The sequence below is a fragment of the Amblyomma mixtum genome, chromosome 7, assembly GCF_055824585.1.
Source record: "Amblyomma mixtum isolate Tamu chromosome 7, ASM5582458v1, whole genome shotgun sequence".
NCBI classification, from domain to species: domain Eukaryota; kingdom Metazoa; phylum Arthropoda; class Arachnida; order Ixodida; family Ixodidae; genus Amblyomma; species Amblyomma mixtum.
The window spans coordinates 28,105,027-28,132,094 of record NC_143018.1 but is presented as its reverse complement, the minus strand read 5'-3'; the positions used below and the strand labels follow the sequence as shown (position 1 = coordinate 28,132,094).

Here is a 27,068-nt window from a genome sequence, read left to right as displayed (position 1 = left end):
CGCAGCACGTGACAGTATTAGTATACAGGCGAAGCAGAAGCCGCTCCTCCGCCCTTGAGAGAGTTTTACACGGGCGGGGATAAAGACCTTCACCCGCAACATTCGGTATGCAGACTGGGTCAACACCGAGGAAACCCTCGGCAGCGACCACTGCCTCCTGAACACTACGATTAGGACCCATCCTTTCGCGCGACCAACAACACAAGCCCGACTTCCAGATTGGACCAAGTTTAGGAAAAATTATAACACTGCCACACCAGAGCACGCAGCCGCTACCGACGGGAACGAAACTAGGTGAAATGGTGAGCAAGAAGGAATCATTACTGAAGAACAGGATGCAAGAAAAGGCCGAGAGAGTTGAACTACTGCTATTTCTTAGTTTAAATCTCGGTTAGAAAACTTACCATAAGTGTACAAGGACAAGGTACCCATATCTTTAGAAAAAAAGGATTAGCAGATGGCAGATGGCAGTACAGAAATGGTGCTGGAATTTCGCATTAAGCAAACTACAGACTGTTTGCACCGAATAAACGGCGCCAACATCCTTAGTTTCAACTAAGAACTGGAGATTCTCTAGGAACTGTATGGTCCATTATTCTACTTTTTTACTGCTACAAAATTTTAAATATTTCACGAAATGAGTAAAGAACATATTTTATGGAGGGAGGAACATGCTTACCTGATTTTTTAATTGAGCTAAGCGGTAGCCTCGAATTGTAAGCCAGACGTCGCACTGAGGCTGCTTCAAAGAACACGTTGTCATCGATTTCAAACATTACCCGACAGCCGGCATTCTGCTTCTTGCACCAGGCGTTTGCATTCTTCCTGTGTCTTGCCGGAAACAGCTGCCACGGCATCCAGAAGCGAGTCACAAGTGGAAAGAAGAGAAAAAGCTTGCATCGACTCGACATCCACACAGGAGTTCAACACGCACTCCACTGCACGATTGAGAAGTGACTGATTCCTGTTGAGGGCGCACTGAAGAGGGTACGTTTTCAATGCAGGAAAGTTTTCAAAGTCTAGAGAAAGAAACATAAAGTTGCTTTCTAATCCCTGAGCAAGCGAACGAATGGCTTTCTTGCCAAGATTGTACGACCTGAACTTCAGTCGGAGCAAGGTTCGGTTCGTGCGCAGCAATTCCTGGATTGCCTTGAAATCCTGGTCAGTGTGGAGATGCTGACAAAACTCCGCTTCAAGTATAGTCTTGTTCCGAGCAAGGCCACAGATAATCTCGGTCACAACGTTGTACCGTCGCGTGACTCTACCTAGAGTAAACCTTTTCAGCGCATCTGTCGTCACCAGAAAGGAGACGAAACCTTTCACACACTCTGGTGCAAGTGTGTCGGGACAAGTAATGACCAGCTCCGTAAGCGAAGCACAGCTGACAAGTGCCGAGTGACACCACCTTGCAATGCTGCTAGGATCGGAGCTCTCTGTCCAGGAAATGCACAGTCGAGAGCGGCTCTGATCATCTTGCGGCATGCACGTCACCCACTGCTCAAGCCCACGCGTGTTCCATGCCACTTCGAGACGCGTAAACACACTTGGGGTGAGAGCAAAAGACGGTGTCCATTCCTCAGAAACTTCAATGTTCCCGAGACGCACACACTCTACAGTGTTGTTTCGTGCAACAGATTTCACGAAGATTGACAAAATGTCTTCAGTCAATCTGCAGTTGGACACATCGAGACGCTTTAAAGAAGCGTTCTCGTACAGAGCCTTAGCTAATGCAAGTGCTCCGAGGTTGCTGATCGGATTGTCCGAAAGATAGAGCTCTTCGAGTGCAGTGTTTTCCCACAAAATTTCTGCTATGACTATTGCACAGCTGCTTGTAAACAATGTCTGGACGAGCTTCAGGCACTTGAGGCTGGTGTTCGTCCGCAATGCCTGCAAGCCATCCCACATTGTATTGTCCGATATATCATATGCATATAGGAGTGACAGTTCCTCAAGAGTAGTGTTGTGTTTTAGAGAGGTAAGGATGGTACCAACAACATCTGTGCCCAGATAGCACACAGACAACTTCCGTAGTGTCATGTTCCCCTTCAAAGCCGTCGCAAGAAGAGCAGCGCTTGAAGGTGATATCAGAGACCTTTGCATCTCAAGAACATTCAAGCAAGAATTGCCCACAGCACGTAACAGCTTCGATGTACTTCTATTTGATGTGTCGCTCCACCCTGCCAAGCGATCGACTGCACCTATCCTGATAGTATTGACCACTTCTTGCACGGCGATGCTGGATGCCATTAGGTTTTGGATGTCCAAAAATTTGAGGCGAACAGACATACTTGCTAGGGTAGAAGCCAGGGCACTGTACACGTGCATTCCATGCCAAGTATCCCACATATGAGTGGTGTCTATTAGGACTTGCTCTAGACCTTTATTAGCCCTTAGCGCCTTGCAAAACAGAATAGAGAAGTTGGTTAGGAAAACTACTTCACCAGCGAGCTCAAGTCGCTTGATGCAACGATGGCATCTGAGAAGCCAGTACGCCAGTAGGGCACTCTCCAGATAAAAGCTGTCGTAGTCCGTGTCACCATTTGAAACACAGTTCATAGTAAATGCACCAGGCGTGTGCTCCACGACCTGCATTGAGACTGTGCAGAGAACTCTGTTCAAATCGGGCAGGTGCCAGGCTATCCAGCACGTAGTAAGATTCCCAGTGCTGCCGCAAGGTGTGTTGAGGTCCACGCCACGGTCTTTGAACGCGGCTAACAAACTCTTGATTTTGCTAGCAATCCGTGTAGAATCCAAGCAATGTATTTCCCTTTCTATGCTGCCAAGATCATTTTGCGCCATCTTCATGATGTTCTTCTGGAATGAAAGCAAGCAGAGTAACTTCAACTATCAAGTGGCGTCAAAAGGGAGAACATGATGAGAAAACAGCGCTTTCTCATGGGGCTCTAGATGAGGACACAACACGTTAGGGAATTTGTGTTAAGTCACCAAACAGCACTTTGTTGCCAGGTTTGGAAAACGAGGCTCTTAGATCGTCACACTCTGAAACAAATGAAAAAAAAAAAAACTTGCCAAATGGATGCGAGCAAGCCATGCAGCTGTAACCGTGGATGTATTACGCAACACTTTCGTGTGCTCACAATCATGGGCTAGCTGACCAAGGCTGAAAGCCTCGCATATAAGATTGGTCATCTCATTGGGAGTATCTGTTGGTGATAGGAGATCGGTATTCCCTCCTGGCTCCTCCTCTCCCTCTTCAATCTTTGTCATATGATCACTCGCATACGCTGTGAATGATAGTTGCAAGTTGCGCTTATCTCGTCTCTTTTATACTCTGTGCTGTCTGTTTCGGTGCTAAGTCCTTTTACGAAAATATGCACCAACTGGTCCGCCAGGAATCATTACTAAAACGCATTTTTAGAGGCCATCAAGCCTATTGTTAGCAGACACACGAAACGCAAAGTTTGTGAACATACGCCAACAAGCGCCGAACTAAAGTAGGGCCAAATAACCTGACCTTGTGATTTCAATATATTCAAAACACCCACGCTTTTTTAATTGTAAGCGGAGGTTGCTGTATCCACAACGATCAGCGCTGGAGAGGGCTCAGTCTGGTGAGTCGAAACGTCAATATTAATTATATTCACCGGTTGCTTCATACAGTTATTTTAAACGTCATTCAGCGGAGCAGAATGTAGCACTGACGTCCTCAGACGGAGGGAAATGTCAGTCAGAACAGATCAGACCGGCAAAACAAAACAGGAAAACGTTGCAAGCACAGTTTTAAGGTGCGTATTCCGTAAATGCAGCAGAGAATAATGAAATCAGAGCCCAGTTCTCTACAGTTATCAAGGGAAAACGCGGCGTCAAGCAGTGCACACAGGTAAAAAAAATACATTACTGCTCCTCTAGTGGATGGCGATAGAAGAAACGCTTGCACGGGGACCTACAAAACTCACGTGGGGCAAAAGCAGTCCACCCTCAGCATACAGGCACAGGGGTTGCAGTCTACGGTTCAGCTGGAGAGAAGCGGCGGATGTAACAAACAGAGGAGGCACTTGTGATCGCACGGATTATTGCACGTACTGCAGCATGCACTTAACATTGCGGCGCTCCTACAGGGTTGCCAGATGGCTACGACCTCAGGTAGCCAAATTGGCCTCCGTAGTAGCCCAAACGTAGCCAAAAGCGAAATTTTTGCGTAGCCCAAAAGTAGCCAAAAACATATGTTTTTGTGACGACATTTCTTAAGCTATATTGAATTAATTTTAGGCAGCAATATTTACGTATTGGATTTCTGTCCCGCACATGATGTCTGGCGGGGTGCGCACGGCGTGTTCTTCCGTTGTTACGTTTCGCATCCGTCATGCGCGCTAACCAGTGCGGCTAACCAGGTGCGCTAACCAGGTCCTAAAGATGGGGCCGCAGTTCCACTTTGCAGGCGCGGCAGTATGCCATATCTCCTGAGGCGGGTGACGACAGCCAGTCTGCACGCGGAAAAGAACGGCGGCGCTATATAACGCAATCGTAGCTTTAGTTTAGGAATATTTCACCTTTTGAATGTTCGCGCGCAGATTAGGCACATCGAAAGTGAAAATACCTTACTGTATACTTACGTAGGCTCACATTTCAATTTTATATGCTTTAAGAGAAATGTTCTCACTGAGAGCGTCACCTCAAAAGCATGCGCCTTCTTGAAGCTACATTCCGCCTTCGTTAGTTACAGTGGGTTCCGCGCCGCGCCGAAGGATGGCTCCATGACTCCGCATGAGTGCACGCAGATTACGCAACGGACACGGCGCTCTCGCGTCGCTCGCAATGAATCTCGAGGGCTGCACGTGTGCCGCTTGAGGCTGCAGAAAAAGCGTAGGCTCTTGCGAGTGCCGCGCTTGCTGTGTCCACCACGAGAATAGGAAGAAACACAAAAAGATTTTGCGTAAGCATTACTTGCCTCATGCGTATCTTGAGCAGAATGTGTCCGCAGAACCAGAGTAAACAATACAAGAAAAGAACATGCCTGGCGGTGGGTTTCCAACCAGCCACCTACCGCAGCCGAAGCGGACGCCCAAACCACTAGGCCACGTCTACGCGGTAAACGGTTAACATGTGAGGATCACGAAACCAGGCAACAGAAGCGAAACAGTAGCATTTAATGCTTACGCGTTCGCACCACTTAGGGCGACTTAAGTTGTCTTAGTGTTTTCCCTTTATTCTGGTTCCATGATCACCCGCGGTGCACCGTCAATGGGAGAACGCTCACATGTGCAGACGGCAACAGTCTATGTTCGGTGGCGCGTGGGTGGCGTTAGTGCGCGGATTAAGTGGAATCTATAGGCCGTGGAGTGTTTCCAGGGGGAAACTTTCACGTAAATCGAAGGGCCATGATCCTTGACCACCTGAAACACATAAGTTTTCTCGAACACAGCGTTTACATATTGTCATTTTGTAGCAGACGCGCTCAATTTCTTTAACCTGCTATAGCCTGCACTTTGATTCCAGCATGCCTTTTATTTCTCTCACTGTACAGAGCACATTATAACTACTTAATTTTTTTTTTCACTCATGAAAAAGATGTAGCCCAAAAGTAGCCACATAGCCAAAACGAAATTTCTGACGCCAACTCGGACCAAAAGTAGCCCAATTTGGCTATTAATAGCCCAATCTGGCAACCCTGCGCTCCTACACAGCGTCGACGACACCATGCGCGAAAGCATTCGAAACGCCGTTGTCCCAATAATCGGACACGCCCCATACACAGCTACAATGTCGGCATCTCTGAGTTCTTCCGAACAACACTTTGTCCGCCTCCGAGATCGGCATTTTCGTGCTCTCGTGCAGACCGTTAGCTTAGTAGGGCGGCGAGGCTCACTCTGCCCGATTGCAGACGAAAGCGTGTGTCCGCTTGGGGCGCTGCTGTAGTTTTGTCATTTCCACGAGTCCAGCGGCAGTGCGCGTACAGCTGCGTGCCTTCCGGCTTGCCGAAATATTAACCCTTTCGGCCCTGGATTTTTTATTTCGGCCGTAGATTTTTTTGCTCCGCGTTTTTACGATGCCCAAGGCCCCATAACCACGCAGTAAAAATTTAAAGCTTGTGATGCGAGTATTAATCGATTTACAGGTATGGTGTCAAAATCGGACATCAGGGCTCAATGGGTGTAAAATGCTAGTGGGACCGTTTTGGTAACCGCAACCGACAAGAAAGAAATTAACGAAAAAATTTCTTATTTTGCAGTGTGGAGACCTATAAAGAAGCTTTTTTACTTTGTAAGGGATAGATAATCTCGCAGTTTCCACAAAAAACTTCGCTCTCTCCTGTTTACCTTGCGTTTTGTATCATACCTCCGCGTTCTTGTTCCTGCCAGGTTTGTGTTCCAGCTTGTGTACGTCACGTCAGCAGCTCACATGTTCAAAACTTGCGTAGCCTTCCTGGAAGGCGACTGTGGTCAAGATAAAGGCTTCCCTCGAATCTGTAACGCCCTCGTCTATCGAGCTTCACGAAGCACTTCCGTAGCGCCCAGCGCGAAGGTCGGCAAATCTAAGTTCTAAGCTTGCGCGCGGCACACTGCATCTCGCTTGCGCTTGTTTTCAAACCAGCTGTTTGCTTTAGAAAAATTCATAAAGTGGAACATAACCTCGTCGTTTCTGTGTCTTGACCGAATGATATTCCCTACAGGTGACAGGAAATTCCCTCTCATCCATAGGCTTATGAGTTCGGGATATCTCTCGGCCGGGGAGAAAGCAGAAGCTGATTATCAGCACACCAAATACGCTTTCTCAAGAAAACACAGCCAAAGACGCTGCATTGATCCGAGCGTCGAGGGCGCGCCACACGTGCTGCACGAGCGGCGGAGCGCGAGTTTCAGTGTAAATACCCCGGTCGCTTCTTGCAGCTCAGTGTCGATGCTCACAGCTGAAAGGAGGAGGAGGAAGGTAAAAAAAAAAGGAATAAAAGCGCAAGGTCAGGCGTGCGTTTGTTCTCGCTATTCCTTTGGTCCGGTTGCTGTTCGCCGACATCCGCATGGTCATTTCCAGGCTCAATCCGAATATTCACCATATATGATAGCGAAAATTTCAATTTTCCAATTCATCAGAAAGCAAATTTTAAGCTTTTGTCCATTTTCTGTAATGAACATTCATGTCAACAGTCCAAAAAGGCCGTTAGTATAGGTGCATCTGCTAAAATACTAGCAGTGTAGGGGTGCGTTTATTAGGCGTCCTCAAGAGACCGAACCGCCGCGCAGGATCTGGCAGCGTAGACGGGCGTAGCCAGCACCAAGAGAGCGGGGCAACTTCGTCGTCGTCAGGCGCAGCGTAGTGTCGGCGCATAACTTCGTCGTCGTCAGGCGCAGCGCAGTGTCGGCGCATGGCGGTAGCGGAACCTGTCACAGTTGGCACACTACAGTTTCCCCCCGGTGAAAAGGAGCCATCCTGGCGTCTTAAGGGGAAGGAAGAACAGAGGGGTCGTAGTACGGCTTCAGTCGGTCGACGTGGACGGTTTCGCGGCCACAGCGACGCAAGTCCGCAGCGGGTGCAACAGGCTCAACAATATAATTGACCGGAGATGTTTGCTTGAGAACCCGGTAGGGGCCATGATACCGATGCAGCAGTTTCCGCGAAAGGCCGGGAGTTGTGGGAGGCACCCAGAGCCACACAAGGGAGTCGGCAGGGTAGGAGGTAGAGGCCGCGGAAGTGTCGCGGTCATGTTTTTGCTGCCACTGGGTCTGCGTGGTAAACGAGCGAGCAAGCTGGCGGCATTCTTCGGCGTACCTGGCAGCGTCGGACAGTGGCGTGGACTCGGAAATGTCGGGTTGGTAGCGAAGAAGAGTATCCATCGTGCAGGGGGGCTCGCGGCCGTACAGAAGAAAGAAGGGAGAGAATCCAGTGGTGGTTTGTGTCGCAGTGTTATATGCGTAGGTGACGAAGGGAAGAACTTGGTCCCAGTTGGAGTGGTTGGCGTCGACGTACATGGACAGCATGTCACTGAGGGTTCGGTTGAAACGCTCGGTCAGGCCGTTGGTCTGAGGGTGGTAAGACGAAGCGGTTCGATGGATAATGCGGCATTCCTTGAGGAGGGCCTCAAGAGCGTCAGACAGGAATACGCGTCCACGGTCGCTGAGCAGTTCTTGAGGAGCACCATGGCGAAGAATCAGGTTCTTTAGAAGAAAGGAAGCCACGTCGCGGGCGGAGGCAGATGGTAATGGAGACGTTTCAGCATAACGTGTGAGATGATCCACGGCCACGATAATCCAGCGGTGACCAGCGGGAGTGGGAGGGAGGGGGCCGTAGAGGTCTATGCCAACGCGGTCAAACGGGCGGGCAGGGCAGGGTAACGGCTGCAGTGGAGCAGGCGAGGTGTGAGGCAGACATTTACGCCGTTGACAGGATGGGCAAGATCGCACAAAGTGGCGAACAAAGCGGTACATGCCACGCCAGTAGAATCGGAGACGCAGACGCGTATAGGTTTTCAACACGCCGCCGTGTGCACACTGTGGGTCCGCATGGAAAGCGGTGCAAATGTCGGTGCGTAGATGGCGGGGGATCACTAGGAGCCATTTGCGTCCGTCGAACAGGTAATTTCGACGATAGAGGAGACCGTCCCGAATAGAAAAGTGACGGGCTTGACGTAAGAGGGAACGGGACGAATTATCAGTCGTAGGACTTGAAAGGAAGTTAATAAGAGTGGCGATCCAAGGGTCTTCCCGCTGCTCGGTGGCCATGTCGGCAGTGGCAAACGAGGACAAGTCGTAAGCAGACACAGGAGCAGATGATGAAGCACTAGGTAGCGGCGAGCGGGAAAGAGCGTCCGCGTCATTATGCTTGATTCCAGAGCGGTAAATGACATGAATGTCATACTCCTGCAATCGCAGAGCCCAGCGAGCTAGGCGGCCTGACGGGTCTTTGAGAGAGGCCAGCCAGCACAGGGCATGGTGGTCGGTTACTATACAGAACGGGCGACCATAGACATAGGGACGAAATTTTCCAATAGCCCAAATGATGGCCAAACATTCTCGTTCGGCAACAGAATAGTTGGCCTCCGCTTTGCTCAAGGTCCGACTGGCGTAGGCGACCACATATTCACGGAAGCCAGGTTTGCGTTGAGTGAGAACGGCACCCAGTCCAATACCGCTGGCGTCAGTGTGGATCTCAGTAGGCGCAGTCGGGTCAAAGTGTCGCAGGATGGGAGGCGAAACCAAAAGGCGGCGCAAGGTGTCGAAGGCGTCATCGCAAGCAGGCGTCCAAGCGGAGAGGTTGGAGCTGCCTGCGAGTAGCTGGGTCAGAGGAGCGATGATCGTGGCGAAATTCAAGATGAAGCGACGGAAGTAAGAGCAAAGGCCAACGAAGCAACGGAGCTGCTTCAGTGAGGTGGGCTTCGGAAATTCGGCAACTGCACGAAGTTTGGCGGGGTCCGGAAGAATGCCGTCTTTAGAGACTACATGTCCTAAAATGGTGAGTTGTCGGGCAGCAAAGCGGCACTTTTTCAAATTCATCTGGAGCCCAGCGTCAGTAAGACAAGTCAGAACGCGCTCGAGGCGGATGAGATGAGAAGAAAAGTCCGCAGAAAAGACGACGATGTCATCGAGATAGCAAAGACAACTCTCCCACTTGAGTCCACTAAGGATAGTGTCCATCAGGCGTTCGAAAGTTGCCGGGGCGTTGCAAAGGCCAAACGGCATGACGTTGAACTCATATAAGCCGTCAGGTGTTACGAAGGCAGTTTTTGAGCGATCAGCGTCAGCCATGGGCACCTGCCAGTAGCCTGACCTCAAATCCAGCGAGGAGAAATACTCAGCTCCCTGCAAGCAGTCCAGGGCGTCATCGATTCGTGGCAGGGGATAGACGTCCTTGCGTGTGATGTTGTTGAGCCGGCGGTAATCAACACAGAACCTGATGGAACCATCTTTCTTTTTTACCAACACAACAGGAGACGCCCAGGGACTGTGGGAGGGCTGTATGACACCCCGACGGAGCATGTCGTCCACGTGATCAGAAATGACGCGGCGCTCTGAAGCCGAGACACGATAGGGGCGCTGGCGAAGAGGGGCGCGTGTACCGGTGTCGATGGTGTGCGCAACGACAGACGTACGGCCCAAGGCAGTCTGAGGAAGATCGAAAGAAGAACTGAAGCGCTGGAGGAGGGCGACGAGTTGATCACGTAGCGCGGGTGGAAGGTCGGCGTCAATGGCACGGTGGAAGACGTCGGAGGGCGGTGGATCATTCTGAACATCACAAGAGCTGAGCACATCGACATCGAAGGAAGCGGTGGTATCGAGAATAGGGTAGGGAAGGCAGGAATCAAGTTCTTCAATACGCCCGAGGCATTCACCTCGGAGCACTGCTGACGGGCACGAAGATGGGTTCGAGACGTAAATTGCACTTTGTCCATGGTCGATCGTCAGAACAGCAAAGGGAAGCAGGAGACAGGGATGGCGGGAAGCGGTTTCGGAAGGCGTGAAGAAAACAGTTGAATGAGGGACGCCGACACAGGAGAGCGGCACGAGGGCAGCAGAAAACGGAGGAATGTCGGTATCAGTCGCGACCACAAGTTTGGCAGACTGCGTAGGTACGTCGCAAAAGGGAGAGTCACACAGCGGAGAAAAGGCGATTTCAGCTCGAGCGCAGTCAATAACGGCACGATGAGTCGAAAGGAAGTCACATCCCAGGATGATGTCGTGTGAGCAGTGAGACAGCACAATAAACTCGATGGTGTACAAAACATCTTGAATGAGGACACGGGCCGTACATGCGGCGGAGGGATGAATGCGCTGTGATGAGGCGGTGCGAAGCGAAAAGTCAGAAATTGGGGTAGTCACTTTGCGGAGTCGGCGGCAGAGAGCTTCACTTATGACAGATACTGCAGCGCCCGTGTCGACGAGGGCGAGAACCTTGGCACCTTCCACGAACACTACGATTACATTAGCGGGACGACACGGAGGACTTGAGGAGTTCGAAACAAGCGCAGTTCTTGCCCCCGGAACTGCGGCTGTTAGTTTCCCTCAAGCGCGGAGCTAGAACGTCGCAGCATCGGAGAAGGGGAACGGCGTCGAGGGGAAGGCGATCGGCGAGTGGTGTAAATTTGGCTATCAGGGGAAACAAAGGGGGGACCAGGTGGCCTTCTCGGCGAGGATAGTTCGGCATCGTACGGGTAGGAGCGCAGGTCAGGTCGAGAAGGCGGAAGGCGCTGGCGGCAAAGCCGCGCGACATGGCCGGGCAGACCACAGGCGTAACAGATAGGTCGGTTGTCCGCAGTACGCCAGGGATTGGTAGGATGTGGGCGAACCCTTGAAAACGGAGCTTGAGACGGGGGCTCAGACGGCGGCGGAGGACGGAAAGAAGGGGCGGCCTGGTAGGAATCGGTTGCCGGCGTATGTCGTGGCCTGGCCACCGCTTGGGCGTACGTCAGGGGTGCTGTCACAGGCGCGGGCACAGGGCTGGACGGTAGCAGATCAGCGACTTGGTCTTGCACGACACGGCGAATGGTAGGAGCCAAAGACGGGGTCGAGTCAGGAACTTGGCGGGCGGGGTCTTGAAAATGGGATATGAGGGACAGCTGGCGAGCGACCTCTTCACGAACGAAAGCTTTGATGTGGTTGAGAAGAGGGGAGTCCTCAGGAGTAGTACCGCTCAGGGCAAGAGTGGAGAGGGCTTCGTCGCAGACACCGGCACGCCGTGTAGAAGCGCGCTGCTTGCGGAGCTCGTCGTAGCTCTGGCAAAGCTTAATGACCTCACTGACGGTGGTGGGATTTTTCGCGAGGAGCATCCGAAATGCGTCGTCAGCGATGCCTTTGAGGATATGGTGGATCTTGTCCGCTTCTGGCATGGCGGCGTTGACACGTTTGCAGAGGTCAACGATGTCTTCAATGTAACTTGTGAAGGTCTCGTCGGTGTGTTGAGCGCGGTCCCGTAAGCGCTGTTCGGCACGGAGCTTGCGCACCGCAGGGCGGCCGAACACCTCCGCAAAGCTCTTCTTAAATACGGGCCAAGTGGGTAGGTCCGCCTCATGGTTTCGAAACCAGAGGTTCGCCACGTCCGTGAGATAAAAGATGACGTTACTCAGCTTGATAGTGTCATCCCACTTGTTATAGCTGCTCACTCGCTCATACGATGACAGCCAGTCGTCAACATCTTGGTCGGCAGTCCCACTGAAGAGGGCAGGGTCACGCTGCCGGATGGCGCCAGAACAAATGATGGTGGTTGAACTGGCCGCCGGTGTTGGGGCAGTCTCATCTGGCATGGTTGACACAGGCGGCAGCGTACGGCTCCGGAGTTTCAGGTTGGTAGGGGACGAACTCAGCACCTCCACCAATTGTAGGGGTGCGTTTATTAGGCGTCCTCAAGAGACCGAACCGCCGTGCAGGATCTGGCAGCGTAGACGGGCGTAGCCAGCACCAAGAGAGCGGGGCAACTTCGTCGTCGTCAGGCGCAGCGTAGTGTCGGCGCATAACTTCGTCGTCGTCAGGCGCAGCGCAGTGTCGGCGCATGGCGGTAGCGGAACCTGTCACAGTTGGCACACTACAGCAGATAATATTCTACAAAGATGACCTATCATCACTCAATGGCCACCGCTGGCAACCGTTGAGCCCTGATGGTGTCAAAATCGCACATGCCAAAAATGTGTTCAAACGCAGCGTCTACGCATTCAGTAATATTTACGACGGGGATGTGAGCTTGGATAGGCGTTTCGCACAACATATAAAAATCTGAGCGCAGAAGAACGAATGGTTAGTGAGATAAAAATGAACAAATTTGCTTCACTTCGGCTTCTTCACTCCATGCCTCCCATGCTGCTACTTCTTCCTTAGACCGCACAGCTCAATGGAAGTCCGTGAACAGCGATGTCGATAGCAGCAGGGGTCCCTAAGGAACTATTGTATTAAAAATTAATACTATTTTCTTCTGTTACTGAGGCGTGAGGGTAATATTTGTGTTGTGGTGTCAATTGACACCGCCAGGGCCGAAAGGGTTAAGCGCTATGTGCACCGTAGTACGGCTGTGATCGTAACGTACTCCAACTTGAGTAAGTATATCTGTGAAATAATTATGAAGAGAAAGAAAATTCCGACTATATTTTCAGTCCTACTTCCATCTGCGCCTCAAGGAACACTCAGAATATGTGCTTGTGTAAGGACCAGGTTGCTCTTGTGCATGTGGCGTTAAAACGGTTGGCATTAAACAAACAGAATGGTGGGAGGAATATAAATTGTTTACGTGTCTGCTCATGATATTACTGTTGAGCTTGAGAACATCCCGAAGAAGAAAATTTGAATGACGAAATGGCCTGTTTTATTTGGGCAATCTGTGTCCGAGTCCATGCGTTATTCCATGGGTGGTTAAAGGGTCTTACCTAATAATGATAGGCGTACTGATGCAACAAAGTGGCCCATTATGAAGTTTTCATATTGCAAGACTGCACCGACGTTGATGTGTTGAGAGGTGTGGACGATGTGCCGGCCCATTGGCTCTGGAATATTCGTTAGCTTGGGCAGTAAACAAGAAATATAATTAACGTCCCCTTACCATTTGCGACCGATGCGGTTTGATGGATAAGTTTAAAGTGGCATGGGTAGGGGAATCCTGGCCGAGTGATCAGCACAGGGAGTAGGTAAGGGACCCCGGGCACGGTAACAGAACATACGCAAATTGTTGATGGCCGCGTGAAGGATTTAAATTACTTTACTTTACGTGACATAGACCATCCGATTGACTGCGTTTTCTTTCATGTAACTTTTGCATTTCCGTGTCACTTTGAAAAAGACATGCGAACGTGCCGAAACACATCTAGGCTTATGTGTGAACAAAAGAGTCTGGGAAGCAAAACTGAATTCGTGAACGGTATATGAACCGAAAAAAAATATGGTTAGAAAATGACTCTCCGCCGCATAACCACAATGAAAACGTAATGATTGCCGATATACCACGCCACAATTCATTCTTTACTTGTGAAACGAAAGCAAAAATAGGCAGCAAGGATACTTCGACGTTTTGCGTGTGATAAAAGTTTTTTTAAATATGAAGAAAAAGTGCTAAGCAAAAAAGTACGGCCCAAATAATCTAAATGCTTACATAGGAACTTCGTAACGCGAAGAAATTGAGGTGCAGAGGAAGTTGGGACAATGAAATAGAAAGTCATCAGATTTGCATGTAATTGAACAGCCCACATATGGACATACATTCCCTACCGAAACTTTCCATATGACGAATCCCGTAATTCCACATATTCTCCACATGGGTCATATAGAGTCTACATAGAGCATATGGAGTCATTAACTGTATGGATAGCGTGTAGGGGAAGTTATGGACCCCATGTGACGTAATTCACACACAATATAGAAATCTTATCGAAAGGATGAGGAGGAGGAGAAATAAGAGGAAAGGCAGGGAGGTTAACCGGTGCAATTATCGGTTTGCTACCCTACACGGGGGGAAGGGGTTGAAGGGATAAAAAAATGAAAGAGAAAGGAGAGTAACTGAATTGAAGTCACATGTAAAGTCAACGTTCGTTAAGTCACCGCCTATCATGCAGGCCAGAAGTTCGCAACAGGCCTTGGAGGCCTTCACTGCCGACGATCGCCGTGACCAGTGGCCGAGAATCTTCATTTCCGCCAGTGGGCGTGGATCCAGACGCTCCAGCGCACGGCTGAGAGACCGCCTTTCGGCGCTCTAGGCAGGGCAGTCACAAAGAATTTGGGATATAGTCTCGTCATACCCGCAGATGGCACATGCAGGGCTATCGGCCATTTCGATTACGAAATAGTAATGGTTGGTGAAAGCTACACTAAGACATAGGCGACACAGTAAAGTTTCTTCACGTCGTGGTAGGCCGGATGAATGCCGGAGCTTCAGATCTGGGTACAAGGATTTTAAACGTGAATTAGCAAATTGGCCGGAATTCCACGCGGTAACCGTGATGTCCCGCGCAAGTGCGCGAAGCCTGCCCGCTGCGTCTGATCTCGAAAGGGGGATCGACACAAAATCGCAGTCCTGGCGAGCAGTTCGCGCGACCTCATCCGCGCGGTGATTGCCTGCTAAGCCGCTGTGCCCTGGTAGCCACTGGTAGATAATGGCATGTACTGCATTGATGGCAGAGTGATGTACGTAGTTGTCAAATTTCCGCGACCAGTTGTTTATGGGCTCCACGGCGAAGAACAGCTTGTAAGCCTTGGAGGACACCTTTGGAATCGGTGAAAATGGACCACTGCTGAGGGCGCTGCTGTTTGATGTGATCAACGGCGACACGAAAAGCGGTGAGTTCTGCACTCGTCGAAGAAGCCTGGTGAGCTATCCTAACTCTGATTTCTGTAGTCCTTGCAGGGATGACTACGGAGCCCGAAGAACTGTTACGGTTCACTGAGCCGTCGGTGTAGACGTGCACCCGGTTTGCATGATGCTCATGGAAATATTGTCACGTTGTAGTGACGGCAGTCCAGCGGTCAGGAAGACATCAGAAAGACTTGCAAATGAAGCTCTTTATTTGGGCTGACTTGCGCCCGGAAAAGAACTGAATCACTCGGCAGCGGCGTAAGCAACAAGCGTGCTCGTCGGTCGTCGAACTACGAATGCCCGCTGCTCGCGGCATCGTTCAATTTAAAGTCGCCAAGGAAACTTCGAGATAACAGGTCGAGATCATCTAGAGTAATCTGGAAACACGTAGATGCAGCTGTTCATGGCTGTGAACAATGGAGATTAGACCGGTCGCTTCTCGCGTCTCGAACAAAAATGATAACACCCCTTTTCTGCGGCCTTGCGCGAACGAACGGACGCTACAATGATACGTGGCATTACCCCCCTCCCAAAGAAGCATCGTCTCGATGCTTTAAAATGAAAATAAACACGGAAAATGCAAACTTTGGGTCCTTCAGCGTTCATAATATGGCTTCAGGCGTACGACATGTACGACTTCCGGGCGTGTGCGGCGTCGCTGAGATGCTGTCGTGCCGTCGGGGATGACTTCATAGTCCAGGTCACCGATGCGACGGAGGACCCAGTACGGGCCAAAGTAGCGTCGCACCAACTTTTCACTCAATCCACGGCGGCGAACTGGCGTCCATATGCAAACACGATCACCTGGCTTGTAATGCATGTCTCGTCGGCGCAGATTGTAGCGTCGGGCGTCGGTGTGCTGCTGGTCTTGAATGCGAAGCCGCGCAAGTCTTCGGGCTTCCTCGGCGCGATGAAGGTAGGCTATGCGGCGACGTCGAGGTTGTCTTCATCGGAAACGTGGGGGAGCATTGCGTCGAGTGTTGTCGTGGGCTTCCTGGCGTATACCAGCTCGAATGGGGTAAACGTGGTTGTCTCCTGGACGGCAGTATTATAAGCGAAGATCACGTAGGGCAGAATGGAGTCCCACGTCTTGTGTTCGGCGTCGATGTACATGGAGAGCATGTCTGCGATGGTCTTGTTCAGACGCTCTGTGAGTCCGTTGGTTTGCGGATGATAGGCAGTTGTCCTCCGATGGCTTGTCTGGCTGTAGTTTAAAATGGCTTGCGTCAGCTCCGCTGTAAACGCCGTTCCTCTGTCTGTGATGAGCACTTCGGGGGCGCCGTGTCGCAGGAGGATTTGTTCGATAAAAAATTTTTCAACTTCTGTTGCGGTACCACTAGGCAACGCTTTTGCTTCGGCGTAGCGGGTCATGTAGTCGGTGGCCACGATGATCCACTTGTTACCTGATGATGAAGTCGGAAAGGGGCCGAGGAGGTCCATCCCTATTTGCTGAAAGGGCTTAGTTGGCGGTGGTATGGGGTTCAGTAGTCCGGCTGGTCTAGTCGGAGGCGTTTTGCGTCGCTGACACTCACGGCACGTTTTCACGTAATGGGAAACGTCGGTAGCTAGCCGCGGCCAATAGTACTTCTCCTGGATGCGGTGCAACGTGCGAGCAATCCCGAGATGCCCTGCAGTCGGCTCATCATGACATGCCTGCATAATTTCTTGCCTGAGATTTTTGGGCACGACAAGAAGATGCACTGTCCTGTTGGGCGCCAAGTTCTTCAGAAGGACATTATTGTGAAGGACGAAGGACGACAGTTGGCGCTTGAACCCCCGGGGAGGCGATGCGGTCTTGCCTTTCAAATAATCAACTATGCTTTGCAACTCAGGATCCGAGCGCTGCTGCTGCGCGAAACTGCTGGCGCTTACCGGTCCTAGGAAAGCGTCGTCGTCTTCCTCTTCCGGTGCTGCGTCTACGGGGGCTCGCGATAGGCAGTCTGAATCGGAATGCTTGCGGCCAGATTTGTAGACTACAGTTATGTCGAATTCTTGAAGACGCAGGCTCCAACGAGCAAGGCGGCCGGAGGGATCTTTCAAATTGGCCAGCCAGCACAGAGCATGGTGATCGCTCACAACCTTGAATGGTCGTCCGTATAGGTAGCGGCGAAATTTGGACGTGGCCCAAATAATGGCGAGACATTCTTTCTTCATCGTCGAATAGTTGGCTTCGGCTTTCGACAGTGAACGGCTAGCGTACGCGATAACTTTTTCCTCTCCACCATTTTTCTGAACGAGCACCGCTCCTAAGCCCACACTGCTTGCATCGGTATGGATTTCGGTTTCGGCGTTTTCATCAAATTGCCCGAGCACAGGAGGGGACTGTAAGCGGCGCTTTAGCTCTTTGAAAGCTTCCTCTTGCGGCATTTCCCATTTAAAAGCACGTCCGCCTTGGTAAGTTGGGTCAAAGGCTCAGCGATGCGCGAAAAGTTCTTGACGAATCGCCGGTAATAAGCGCACAATCCAAGAAATCTGCGTATAGCTTTCTTGTCATTAGGCTGTGGAAACTCTGCGATCGCAGCTGTCTTCTGAGGGTCTGGGCGAACTTCATCCTTGCTTACGACGGGACCAAGGAACAGCAGCTCCTCGTAGGCGAAGTGGCACTTCTCTGGTTTCAGTGTTAGGCCTGAAGACTTGTTTCCAGCACTGTCCGAAGCCTTCTGAGGTGGTCTTCAAAGCTTGTGGAGAAGACAACAACGTCATCTAAGTAGAGTAGACAAATTTGCCACTTCAAGCCTGCGAGCACCGTATCCATTACTCGCTGGAACGTCGCTGGGGCAGAGCAGAGACCGAATGGCATCACCTTGAACTCGAAGAGTCCGTCTGGTGTGATGAACGCAGTCTTTTCGCGATCTCTTTCGTCGACTCTCTGCCATTCGGCAGAGATCTTTCTCTTTGACTCCCCGTCTTTTGTTAGCTATTCGCCTTATGAGCGTGGCTGTCATGTTAATTGTGGACTTAAGCCTGTTTATTGTCTGTGTTCTTTCTATTGTCCTGTATTATAAGTCCTAGGACCCTGATTTTGTCAACTCTGGCTACCGGAGTCTCATTTACCAGTACGTGAATGTCTCCTGCGTTGGTATCGCGTTTGCTAGCCCCCCGGACCACCAGAAGTTCGGATTTGCTTGGCGAGCATTTTAGTCCTGCCCATTCCGCGTAATCCTGGACAATATCGATCGCGTGTTGGAGATTTTGTTCTATGTCACCATCGTTTCCTGTATGCGTCCATATTGTTATGTCATCCGCATATAGCGTATGGTTTATACCTTCGACAGTCTTCAATAGCGGCGGTAGGTTATTCAAAGCCAGGTTGAATAAGAAAGGAGAGAGCACTGAGCCCTGCGGAGTTCCGTTGTCTCCCAGCTTAATAGTTTCTGACTGGATGTCTCCTAGATTTATTTCTGCGGTTCTGCCGGTTAGAAAGTCCCTTACGTAATCGTAGGTCCGCTTTCCAGGGGCAATCTCCGCCAGATTAGTTAGTATGACCTCGTGTTTGACGTTATCGAAGGCTTTATGTAGGTCTAGACCTAGTATAGTTTTGGCGCCCCCTTTGTTGGGCGGATCTATGATGTCTGCTTTGAGCTGGAGCATGACGTCCTGTGTGGACAACTTGCTCCTGAAGCCTAGCATCGTTTCAGGAAATACCTCCCTTTCCTCTGCGTATTCCTGGAGTCTGTTTAATATGACATGTTCCATCAGCTTCCCCAGGCAGGACGTTAGCGATATCGGCCTGAGGTTGCCCACTTCAAGTTTCTTCCCGGGTTTTGGAATAAAGATTACTTTGGCATGTTTCCATTGTGAAGGTAGACTACCTCGTTTCCATATCTCATTTAGGTAATCTGTGACTGCCGTGACCGAGGCTAGATCTAGGTTCCTTAGCATTTTGTTGGTTACCCCATCTGTCCCCGCTGCCGACGTGGTTCTTAGTTGACTCATTGCTCTCCATACCTCCGCTATCGAGATGTCCTCATCTAGCTGTGTGTTCTCTGCTCCTTGGTAAGCTGGAGATGAACCCCCTTTGTCTGTGTTAAGGTACCTGCTCTTCAGTTCCTCTATTAGGTCCGCGGCTGTTCCCTGGTATTTGTGAATCAATCGTTTAAGCTGCCCTTGTGCCGCCGACTTTGTTTGTCCTGGGTCTAGTAAGTGGCGAAGAAGATGCCACGTGTTCTTGCACCCTAGCTTTCCATTCATTTCATCACAAATTTGTCCCCAGTGATGACGCTGAAGCTCGTTTGTGTAGTCTTCTATCTGTTTTTCGAGTGTCGATATTCTCTTCTTTAGCCTTCTATTGTGTTTCTGTTTTTTCCACCTCTTCAAGAGGCCCTCGTGGGCTTCCCACATGTGGGCCAGCCTCGAGTCTGTGATGTCATGTTCGGTGGTTGGGGTCTGTCTAGTGTGACTGTTTACGTCTCTTTTGAGTGTCTCAACCCATTGATTTAGATCCGATATCTCCCTCGGAGCGGTTCTGTCCCGGACTTTTCGGAGGGTGTCCCAGTCTGTCAGCTTCGTTTCGCGCAGCTTCCCCTTCATCGGCCTGGTTTGTGTTTCAATCTCTATGATGTAGTGATCGCTACCCAAGGTGTGTCCTGTGTTTGACCATCTTTCAACCTCGAGGTCTTTGCCTAGCGTCAAGTCTGGGGACGTGTCTACGCTGACGCTATTGCCTATCCTCGTGGGGTCTTGCGGGTTGTTTAGTAGCGTGAGCCTTAAGATTTCGATTTCTGTCCATAGTTTGTTTCCCTTAGGGGAGGCCGTCCGATATCCCCATGCCGGATGCGGGGCGTTGAAGTCCCCCGTGATTACTAATCCCTTCTTATAAGATAGTCTAATGGCTTTACGTAATAGGTCCGCCAGCCCTGTGCCCCGGTTTTTCGGTGAGTTGTATATATTCAGAACAAAGAGACTGTTGTCCCCTTTTCTGTTTGGGATTATTTCTAACATCACGAAGTCCTCGCTTGTGTTTTCGAGTGCGTGTTGTGTTGCCGTTAGATTTCTTTGCACTAGCGTGGCCGTGAACGACTTGGGTTTGTGCTCTTTTTGCACTTCTAGCGGGGTGTACGCGGCGTAGCCATTTAATTTGACCATGCCGCTTGCCTCCTGCAGCGTGATTACGTCCGGTGTTATGTTTTTTTGAATGTATGCCTGCAGGTTCCATCTTTTGGACTGGAAGCCTCTGCAGTTCCACTGCCAGATTCTAATTTGTTGGCGAGGGGCCATGATGTCCTATAGAGGCTGCTGCTGCGGTTGCAGCGAGGGGAGGGTGTTGCCGGCAACAGGGGGAAGCCTGGCTTCTATGTTTGCTAGTTGTTCCAGAATTTGCTGGAAGCAACCCATGGTTCGTTCCCTGAACATGACGAATTCCGCCGTCAGATTGTCAGCACGTTCGGCTATTTTGTCTACCCTAGCGGTAAGGGCATCAATTCTAGCGTCTTGAGCATCAACCCGCTTCAATAGTGTGTTCATGTCCGACCTAACCTGCTTGATAGAGAGAGACCTCCACTCGCTCTAGGAAATAGATTATTTGAAGAAAAGAAAGCTGGAAGCCATAAACTACGCATTCTAGGCAGGTATCTATTGTTGTCAATAGAGCGCACTGCAAGCAGTTAGTGCTTGTGAGCTTCAAACGCTGTGAAAGCAGATAAGGCTGTTGGTAGGGACATTGCGGAGACATCCATTTAACTGTCGTTTTGGAGCAAGAACACTGTCGCGAACTATTTTTGCAATTGGCGGTGGTAATGTAAAGGATGCTCAAGTCTAGATCAGTTTTTTTATATACTAAGTTACTCCAGTACATTTGATTATTCTTTTCTAAGGAGAAGGTGACAAAACACCATTTGCAATGAAAAAAAAAATCTGCAGCCGCCGCAGCCATACAGCTTCGGCTACGACAATGTTGACGAGTACGGCACCCAGTCCTATACCACAAGGAGAAAGGCGACGCCAACAACGTGAAGACTGGATCGTACGGCTACCGGGACGCCAACGGCATCTACAGGCGGGTCACCTACGTCGCCGACGCCAACGGTTTCCGGGCCACTGTCGACAGCAATGAGCCGGGCACGGCCCCCGGTTAGAGCGCCGACGCAACCTACAACGCCAAACCGATCCGCGTGGCCGCCGCAGCCAAGTCGGCCTCGGCTCCAATTCCTGTGTACGCTGTGGCCCCGGCATACGCCGCTGCACACAACGCGTACGCCCTGCGTGCTCCGTGGTCTTCATAAGCCGGAATCTCGTTAAGCTCCAGCTACGTTGTAAAGAGCATTTGTAAATAAATGTATGCTACTGCGACCATGCAGGCTTCCTTGCCAGCTTCTTAGCTGCAACGGAAAAAGATTAGCACAAGTGACTCATGACCGGAGCGGAAAAATTGCGAGACGCGGCGCTATTGTAGCAGTTGCGCAGATACCTGGCACATTGCACTTTCCAAAGTGGGGGTGGCCGACAGAAAGCAGCCCATCCGAAAGCCGGCACTGCCACACATTACTTTTGACAGAGCATCCACAAAAAATTTTTAAAGGAAAACGGCAATAAAGATAACGTTGCTCGCCCCGCCAGCGCAAAAAAAAAATTAAAACGAGAATATGTGCTGCTTTCTGCCGGCCACCCCCGCTTTAGGAAATGGAATGTTCCTGGCACTCTCGCTATCGGTGTACTCGGCCACAATAGCGCCGCGTGTCGCGATTTTTTCGCTCCGGTCATGGTTCACTTGTGTCATTCTTTTTCCGTTGCAGCTGTACTAACATATCGGCCTTAGAAAGCTATTCGCCACAATACATATTTCTTTATGTGTAGAGCTGATTAAAGCTCAGAAGGGATACATTTATTGTAGTTATTGGTCTGACAGGAATAAAGGGACATTTGTTCCAGAGTTGCCAAGTGGCATGCGATATACTAAGGCTAGGCGCGGTGTGAACGTGCGACAGGGATCTTGGTTTAGTTCTTTCTACTAGGATACACCTTTGTTAAAAAATAAAACAACAGCTCAACGAACAACGACTAACAGCTTACGAACAACAGGCACTAGGAGATTCTGTGGCAAGGAAAAAAACGCATGCTTGACGATAACATATTCGAAATAGGTTGTCCCTGGATCACCGTGCCCTGGATACATAGATATCTAGACAAGTGAACAACCACCGTTCCATCTCGATAAAACCATGTGACCCACCGATAATATCGTTGATAAGTGATGACGATGTTGTTTATATTTATACATCTTTAAACGATAGTGACAGATTCAGAAACAAGGCCTTGCATTTTTCAGGACCAACAATAGCTTCAAAGAGCTCGAACTTGATAGACAGTTCATAGAATTTGCGCGAAGAATGCGAAGTAGGAGTCCTTTAGTGGCAAAGGAAACAGCTGAGGTCCGAATGCGAATTTACCCACAGCCTCAAGTGAACTACAGATTTGTTTGAAAGGAATATCATACCTACACATTCCCAATATTTCCGATAGCCCAACGGCCGAAGCACAGAATTTCACCCCTTTACTCGTAAGTCCTCTTACTCCAATGAATTCTCTTCTAGCTTGCCTGGATGAATGATACTGTGGATGAAGTCGCAGCACTCAGAAACCTGTACTTCGGTAGGCGCAGAAGTATGCTGCTATGCCAACATTACCTGCAGGCTGACAGTTCGGGCTCTAACGTGGCTTCTATATTAATTATAGACCTCGAAAGGGACTTGGTATTGTACTTAGAGGTCGTGAGAACACTAAGTGAACCAAATTTTCTCTCAGACTTCACAGTTTATGCACCGAAAAGATAAGTCACCGACAAGGTCATTTTTTGGTTAACGTATTTCTGGCTGCGGTATCTGTGGACTATCTATTTAATGGAGGGGTCGGACTTACTGCCAATTATTGACCTAGGAATTGTCGTTTTGAGAACTTCATGTATTCCTATAGGATGCAAGCGGGTTCGGTGTTCCGTTTGGAATAACCCACCATCTCTAATGCAATATACTTGCGTAATTAACTAGCAATCTGCCTTGCATGCTTAGTCGTTGAAAGGCGCGAGCGGAAAATTGCAGCGCATAACAGGTTTTGATTCATAGTTATATAATTAAAAAGCCCTTGCCACGATGAACGACGTAGCCGAGGGCCTGAAACATTGCCGAGTAGGTGGGTTTCTTGAATGTGCAGCCGGCATGAAAAATTCCGCAACTACAATCATATTAGTTTACATAACTACTAGAACAGCAGGTGGTGGTGGAAGAGTACAGATTTATGTACAGATACACTTCAGGAGGTTATGCATGAGCTGACCCAGAGGTAGTCAGCCCTTACAAGTACTAGAGGAGGTCCGTAGTTCGGGACCCCAGAGGCGTCGGCCGCAGCCCGGGCTCGCGCGACCAAGGCCCGTTGGGCCTGCAGGTCAGAGCAGCCCAGTAGGGTCGCATCCCGGTCCTCCCGGGTTGGATTGGGGTGAGGGGGACAGCAGGGTCGAAGGGCAGGCCCACACCATGTGGTAGATGTCCGAAGACTTCTCCGCACAGTGCGGACAGCTGCCCGAGAACGAAGGGTCGAAGTGTTTGAGAGCCGCCGGGCACAGCAAAGTATTAGTATACAGGCGAAGCAGAAGCCGCTCCTCCGCCCTTGAGAGAGTTTTACACGGGCGGGGATAAAGACCTTCACCCGCAACATTTGGTATGCAGACTGGGTCAACACCGAGGAAACCCTCGGCAGCGACCACTGCCTCCTGAACACTACGATTAGGACCCATCCTTTCGCGCGACCAACAACACAAGCCCGACTTCCAGATTGGACCAAGTTTAGGAAAAATTATAACACTGCCACACCAGAGCAGGCAGCCGCTACCGACGGGAACGAAACTAGGTGAAATGGTGAGCAAGAAGGAAGCATTAATGAAGAACAGGATGCAAGAAAAGGCAGAGAGAGTTGAACTACTGCTAATTCTTAGTTTACATCTCGGTTAGAAAACTTACCATATGTGTACAAGGACAAGGTACCCATATCTTTAGAAAAAAAGCATTAGCAGATGGCAGTACAGAAATGGTGCTGGAATTTCGCATTAAGCAAACTACAGGCTGTGTGCACTGAATAAACGGCGACAACATCCTTAGTTTCAAGGAAGAACTGGAGATTCTCTAGGAACTGTACGGTCCATTATTCTATAAAACAGATGCTTGGTCAAGTTGGTAACTCATTTTCACCGGAACAGCGCGCACTAAGACACGGACACGAAGGGAGACACGACACACACGAGCGCTGTACTTTCAACTGGTGTTTATTGTTTGGAACGAGGCATATATACAGTTCCAAGAACACAAAGAAAACAAACCATCCATTCATAGATTCATAGTCAATTCATGCATGTCGCACTGAACAAGGACGATAACAACATCATCATTTTCCCTTCGATAAAAATGCCGATTCTTTAGAACAGATCGATAAAGAGGGGCTACTGACGCATGCGTCTTTAGCCCAGGCGATGTGCGCTGCTTCGATTATTTCGCGTGTTAATTGGTCACTGTGTTTACTTAAAATTTGTGTGCGAGTGAAGCGACACAAGCCAATCGACACGAGCGACAAACACAGCGCTCGTGTGTGTCGCGTCTCCCTTCGTGTCCGTGTCCTAGTGTGCGCCGTTCCGGTGAAAACCATTATTCTACTTCTTTACTGCTACAAAATTTGAAATATTTCACGAAATGAGTAAAGGACATATCTTTTGGGGGAAGGAACATGCTTACCTGACTTTGTGAATTGACCTAAGCGATAGCCTCGAATTGAAATCCAGACGTCGCACTGAGGCTGCTTCAAAGAACACATTGTCATCGATTTCAAACATTACCCGACAGCCGGCATTCTGCTTCTTGCACCAGGCGTTTGCATTCTTCCCGTGTCTTGCCGGAAACAACTGCCACGGCATCCAGAAGCGAGTCACAAGTGGAAAGAAAAGAAAAAGCTTGCATCGACTCGACATCCACACAGGAGTTCAACACGCACTCCACTGCACGATTGAGAAGCGACTGATTCCTGTTGAGGGCGCACTGAAGAGGGTACGTTTTCAATGCAGGGAAGTTTTCAAAGTCTAGAGAAAGAAACACAAAGTTGCTTTCTAATCCCTGAGCAAGCAAACGAATGGCTTTCTTGCCAAGATTGTACGTCCTGAACTTCAGTCGGTGCAAGGTTCGGTTGGTGCGCAGCAATTCCTGGAGTGCCTTGACATCCTGGTCAGTGTGGAGATGCTGACAAAACTCCGCTTCACGTACAGTCTTGTTCCGAGCAAGGCCACAGATAATCTCGGTCACAACGTTGTACCGTCGCGTGACTCTACCTAGAGTAAACTTTTTCAGCGTATTTGTCGTCACCACAAAGGAGACGAAACCTTTCACACACTCTGGTGCAAGTGTGTCGGGACAAGTAATGACCAGCTCCGTAAGCGAAGCACAGCTGACAAGTGCCGAGTGACACCACCTTGCAATGCTGCTAGGATCGGCGCTCTCTGTCCAGGAAATGCACAGTCGAGAGCGGCTCTGATCATCTTGCGGCATGCACGTCACCCACTGCTCAAGCCCACGCGTGTTCCATGCCACTTCGAGACGCGTAAACACACTTGGTGTGAGAGAAAAAGACGGTGTCCATTCCTCAGAAACTTCAATGTTCCCGAGACGCACACACTCTACAGTGTTGTTTCGTGCAACAGATTTCACGAAGATTGACAAAATGTCTTCAGTCAATCTGCAGTTGGACACATCGAGACGCTTTAAAGAAGCGTTCTCGTACAGAGCCTTAGCTAATGCAAGTGCTCCGAGGTTGCTGATCGGATTGTCCGAAAGATAGAGCTCTTCGAGTGCAGTGTTTTCCCACAAAATTTCTGCTATGACTACTGCACAGCTGCTTGTAAACAATGTCTGGACGAGCTTCAGGAACTTGAGGCTGGTGTTCGTCCGCAATGCCTGCAAGCCATCCCACATTGTATTGTGCGATATATCATATGCATATAGGAGTGATAGTTCCTCAAGAGTAGTGTTGTGTTTTAGAGAGGTAAGGATGGTACCAACAACATCTGTGCCCAGATAGCACACAGACAACTTCCGTAGTGTCATGTTCCCCTTCAAAGCCGTCGCAAGAAGAGCAGCGCTTGAAGGTGATATCAGACACCTTTGCATCTCAAGAACATTCAAGCAAGAAGAATTGCCCACAGCACGTAATAGCTTCGATGTACTTCTATTTGATGTGCCGCTCCACCCGGCCAAGCTATCCACTGCACCTATCCTGATAGTATTGAACACTTCTTGCACGGCGATGCTGGATGCCATTAGGTTTTGGATGTCCAAAAATTTGAGGCGAACAGACATACTTGCTAGGGTAGAAGCCAGGGCACTGTACACGTGCATTCCATTCCAAGTATCCCACATATGAGTGGTGTCTATTAGGACTTGCTCTAGACCTTTATTAGCCCTTAGCGCCTTGCAAAACAGCATAGAGAAGTTGGTTAGGAAAACTACTTCACCAGCGAGCTCAAGTCGCTTGATGCAACGATGGCATCTGAGAAGCCAGTACGCCAGTAGGGCACTCTCCAGATAAAAGCTGTCGTAGTCCGTGTCACCATTTGAAACACAGTTCATAGTAAATGTACCAGGCGTGTGCTCCACGACCTGCATTGAGACTGTGCAGAGAACTCTGTTCAAATCATGCAGGTGCCAGGCTATCCAGCACGTAGTAAGATTCCCAGTGCTGCCGCAAGGTGTGTTGAGGTCCACGCCACGGTCTTTGAACGCGGCTAACAAACTCTTGATTTTGCTAGCAATCCGTGTAGAATCCAAGCAATGTATTTCCCTTTCTATGCTGCCAAGATCATTTTGCGCCATCTTCATGATGTTCTT

At 49.9% G+C, this 27,068-nt stretch overlaps 2 protein-coding genes and 1 pseudogene across 6 annotated transcripts in view; 1 reads left to right on the top strand and 2 right to left on the bottom strand.

Annotated features, from left to right (window-relative positions):
- LOC149335443 (uncharacterized) lies at positions 1 to 25,070 on the bottom strand. 2 transcript variants are annotated; one of them, XM_089552136.1, is made up of 2 exons: positions 24,930 to 25,070; positions 1 to 2,814 (listed from the first exon to the last, which is right to left on the bottom strand). In XM_089552136.1, exon 2 carries the CDS (start codon positions 2,803 to 2,805, stop codon positions 769 to 771), a length of 2,037 nt encoding a protein of 678 aa, XP_089408262.1. In that variant the 5' UTR covers positions 2,806 to 2,814; positions 24,930 to 25,070; the 3' UTR covers positions 1 to 768. The 2 variants fall into 2 exon arrangements, with proteins under 2 accessions (XP_089408262.1, XP_089408261.1); XM_089552135.1 differs by lacking the exon at positions 24,930 to 25,070 and adding an exon at positions 3,918 to 4,072.
- The window catches only part of LOC149335441 (uncharacterized), a 51,137-nt gene continuing 26,765 nt past the window's right edge, over positions 2,697 to 27,068 (bottom strand). For 2 of the 4 annotated variants that reach the window (XM_089552132.1, XM_089552134.1), the window contains exon 2: positions 24,444 to 27,068. In XM_089552132.1, the coding sequence (XP_089408258.1) occupies positions 25,020 to 27,068 (2,049 nt within the window). In that variant the 3' untranslated portion in view covers positions 24,444 to 25,019. Of the gene's footprint in view, positions 2,815 to 22,321; positions 23,724 to 24,443 lie in introns of those variants that run through there. The other 2 variants (XR_016284061.1, XR_016284062.1) reach the window with 2 other exon arrangements.
- Positions 13,399 to 21,453, top strand: LOC149335444 (cuticle protein 10.9 pseudogene; annotated as a pseudogene).

Coding starts and splice junctions, on each gene's coding strand:
- LOC149335443 (XM_089552136.1), bottom strand. CDS start 2,805: ATGAAGATGGCGCAAAATGATCTTGGCAGCATAGAAAGGGAAATACAT.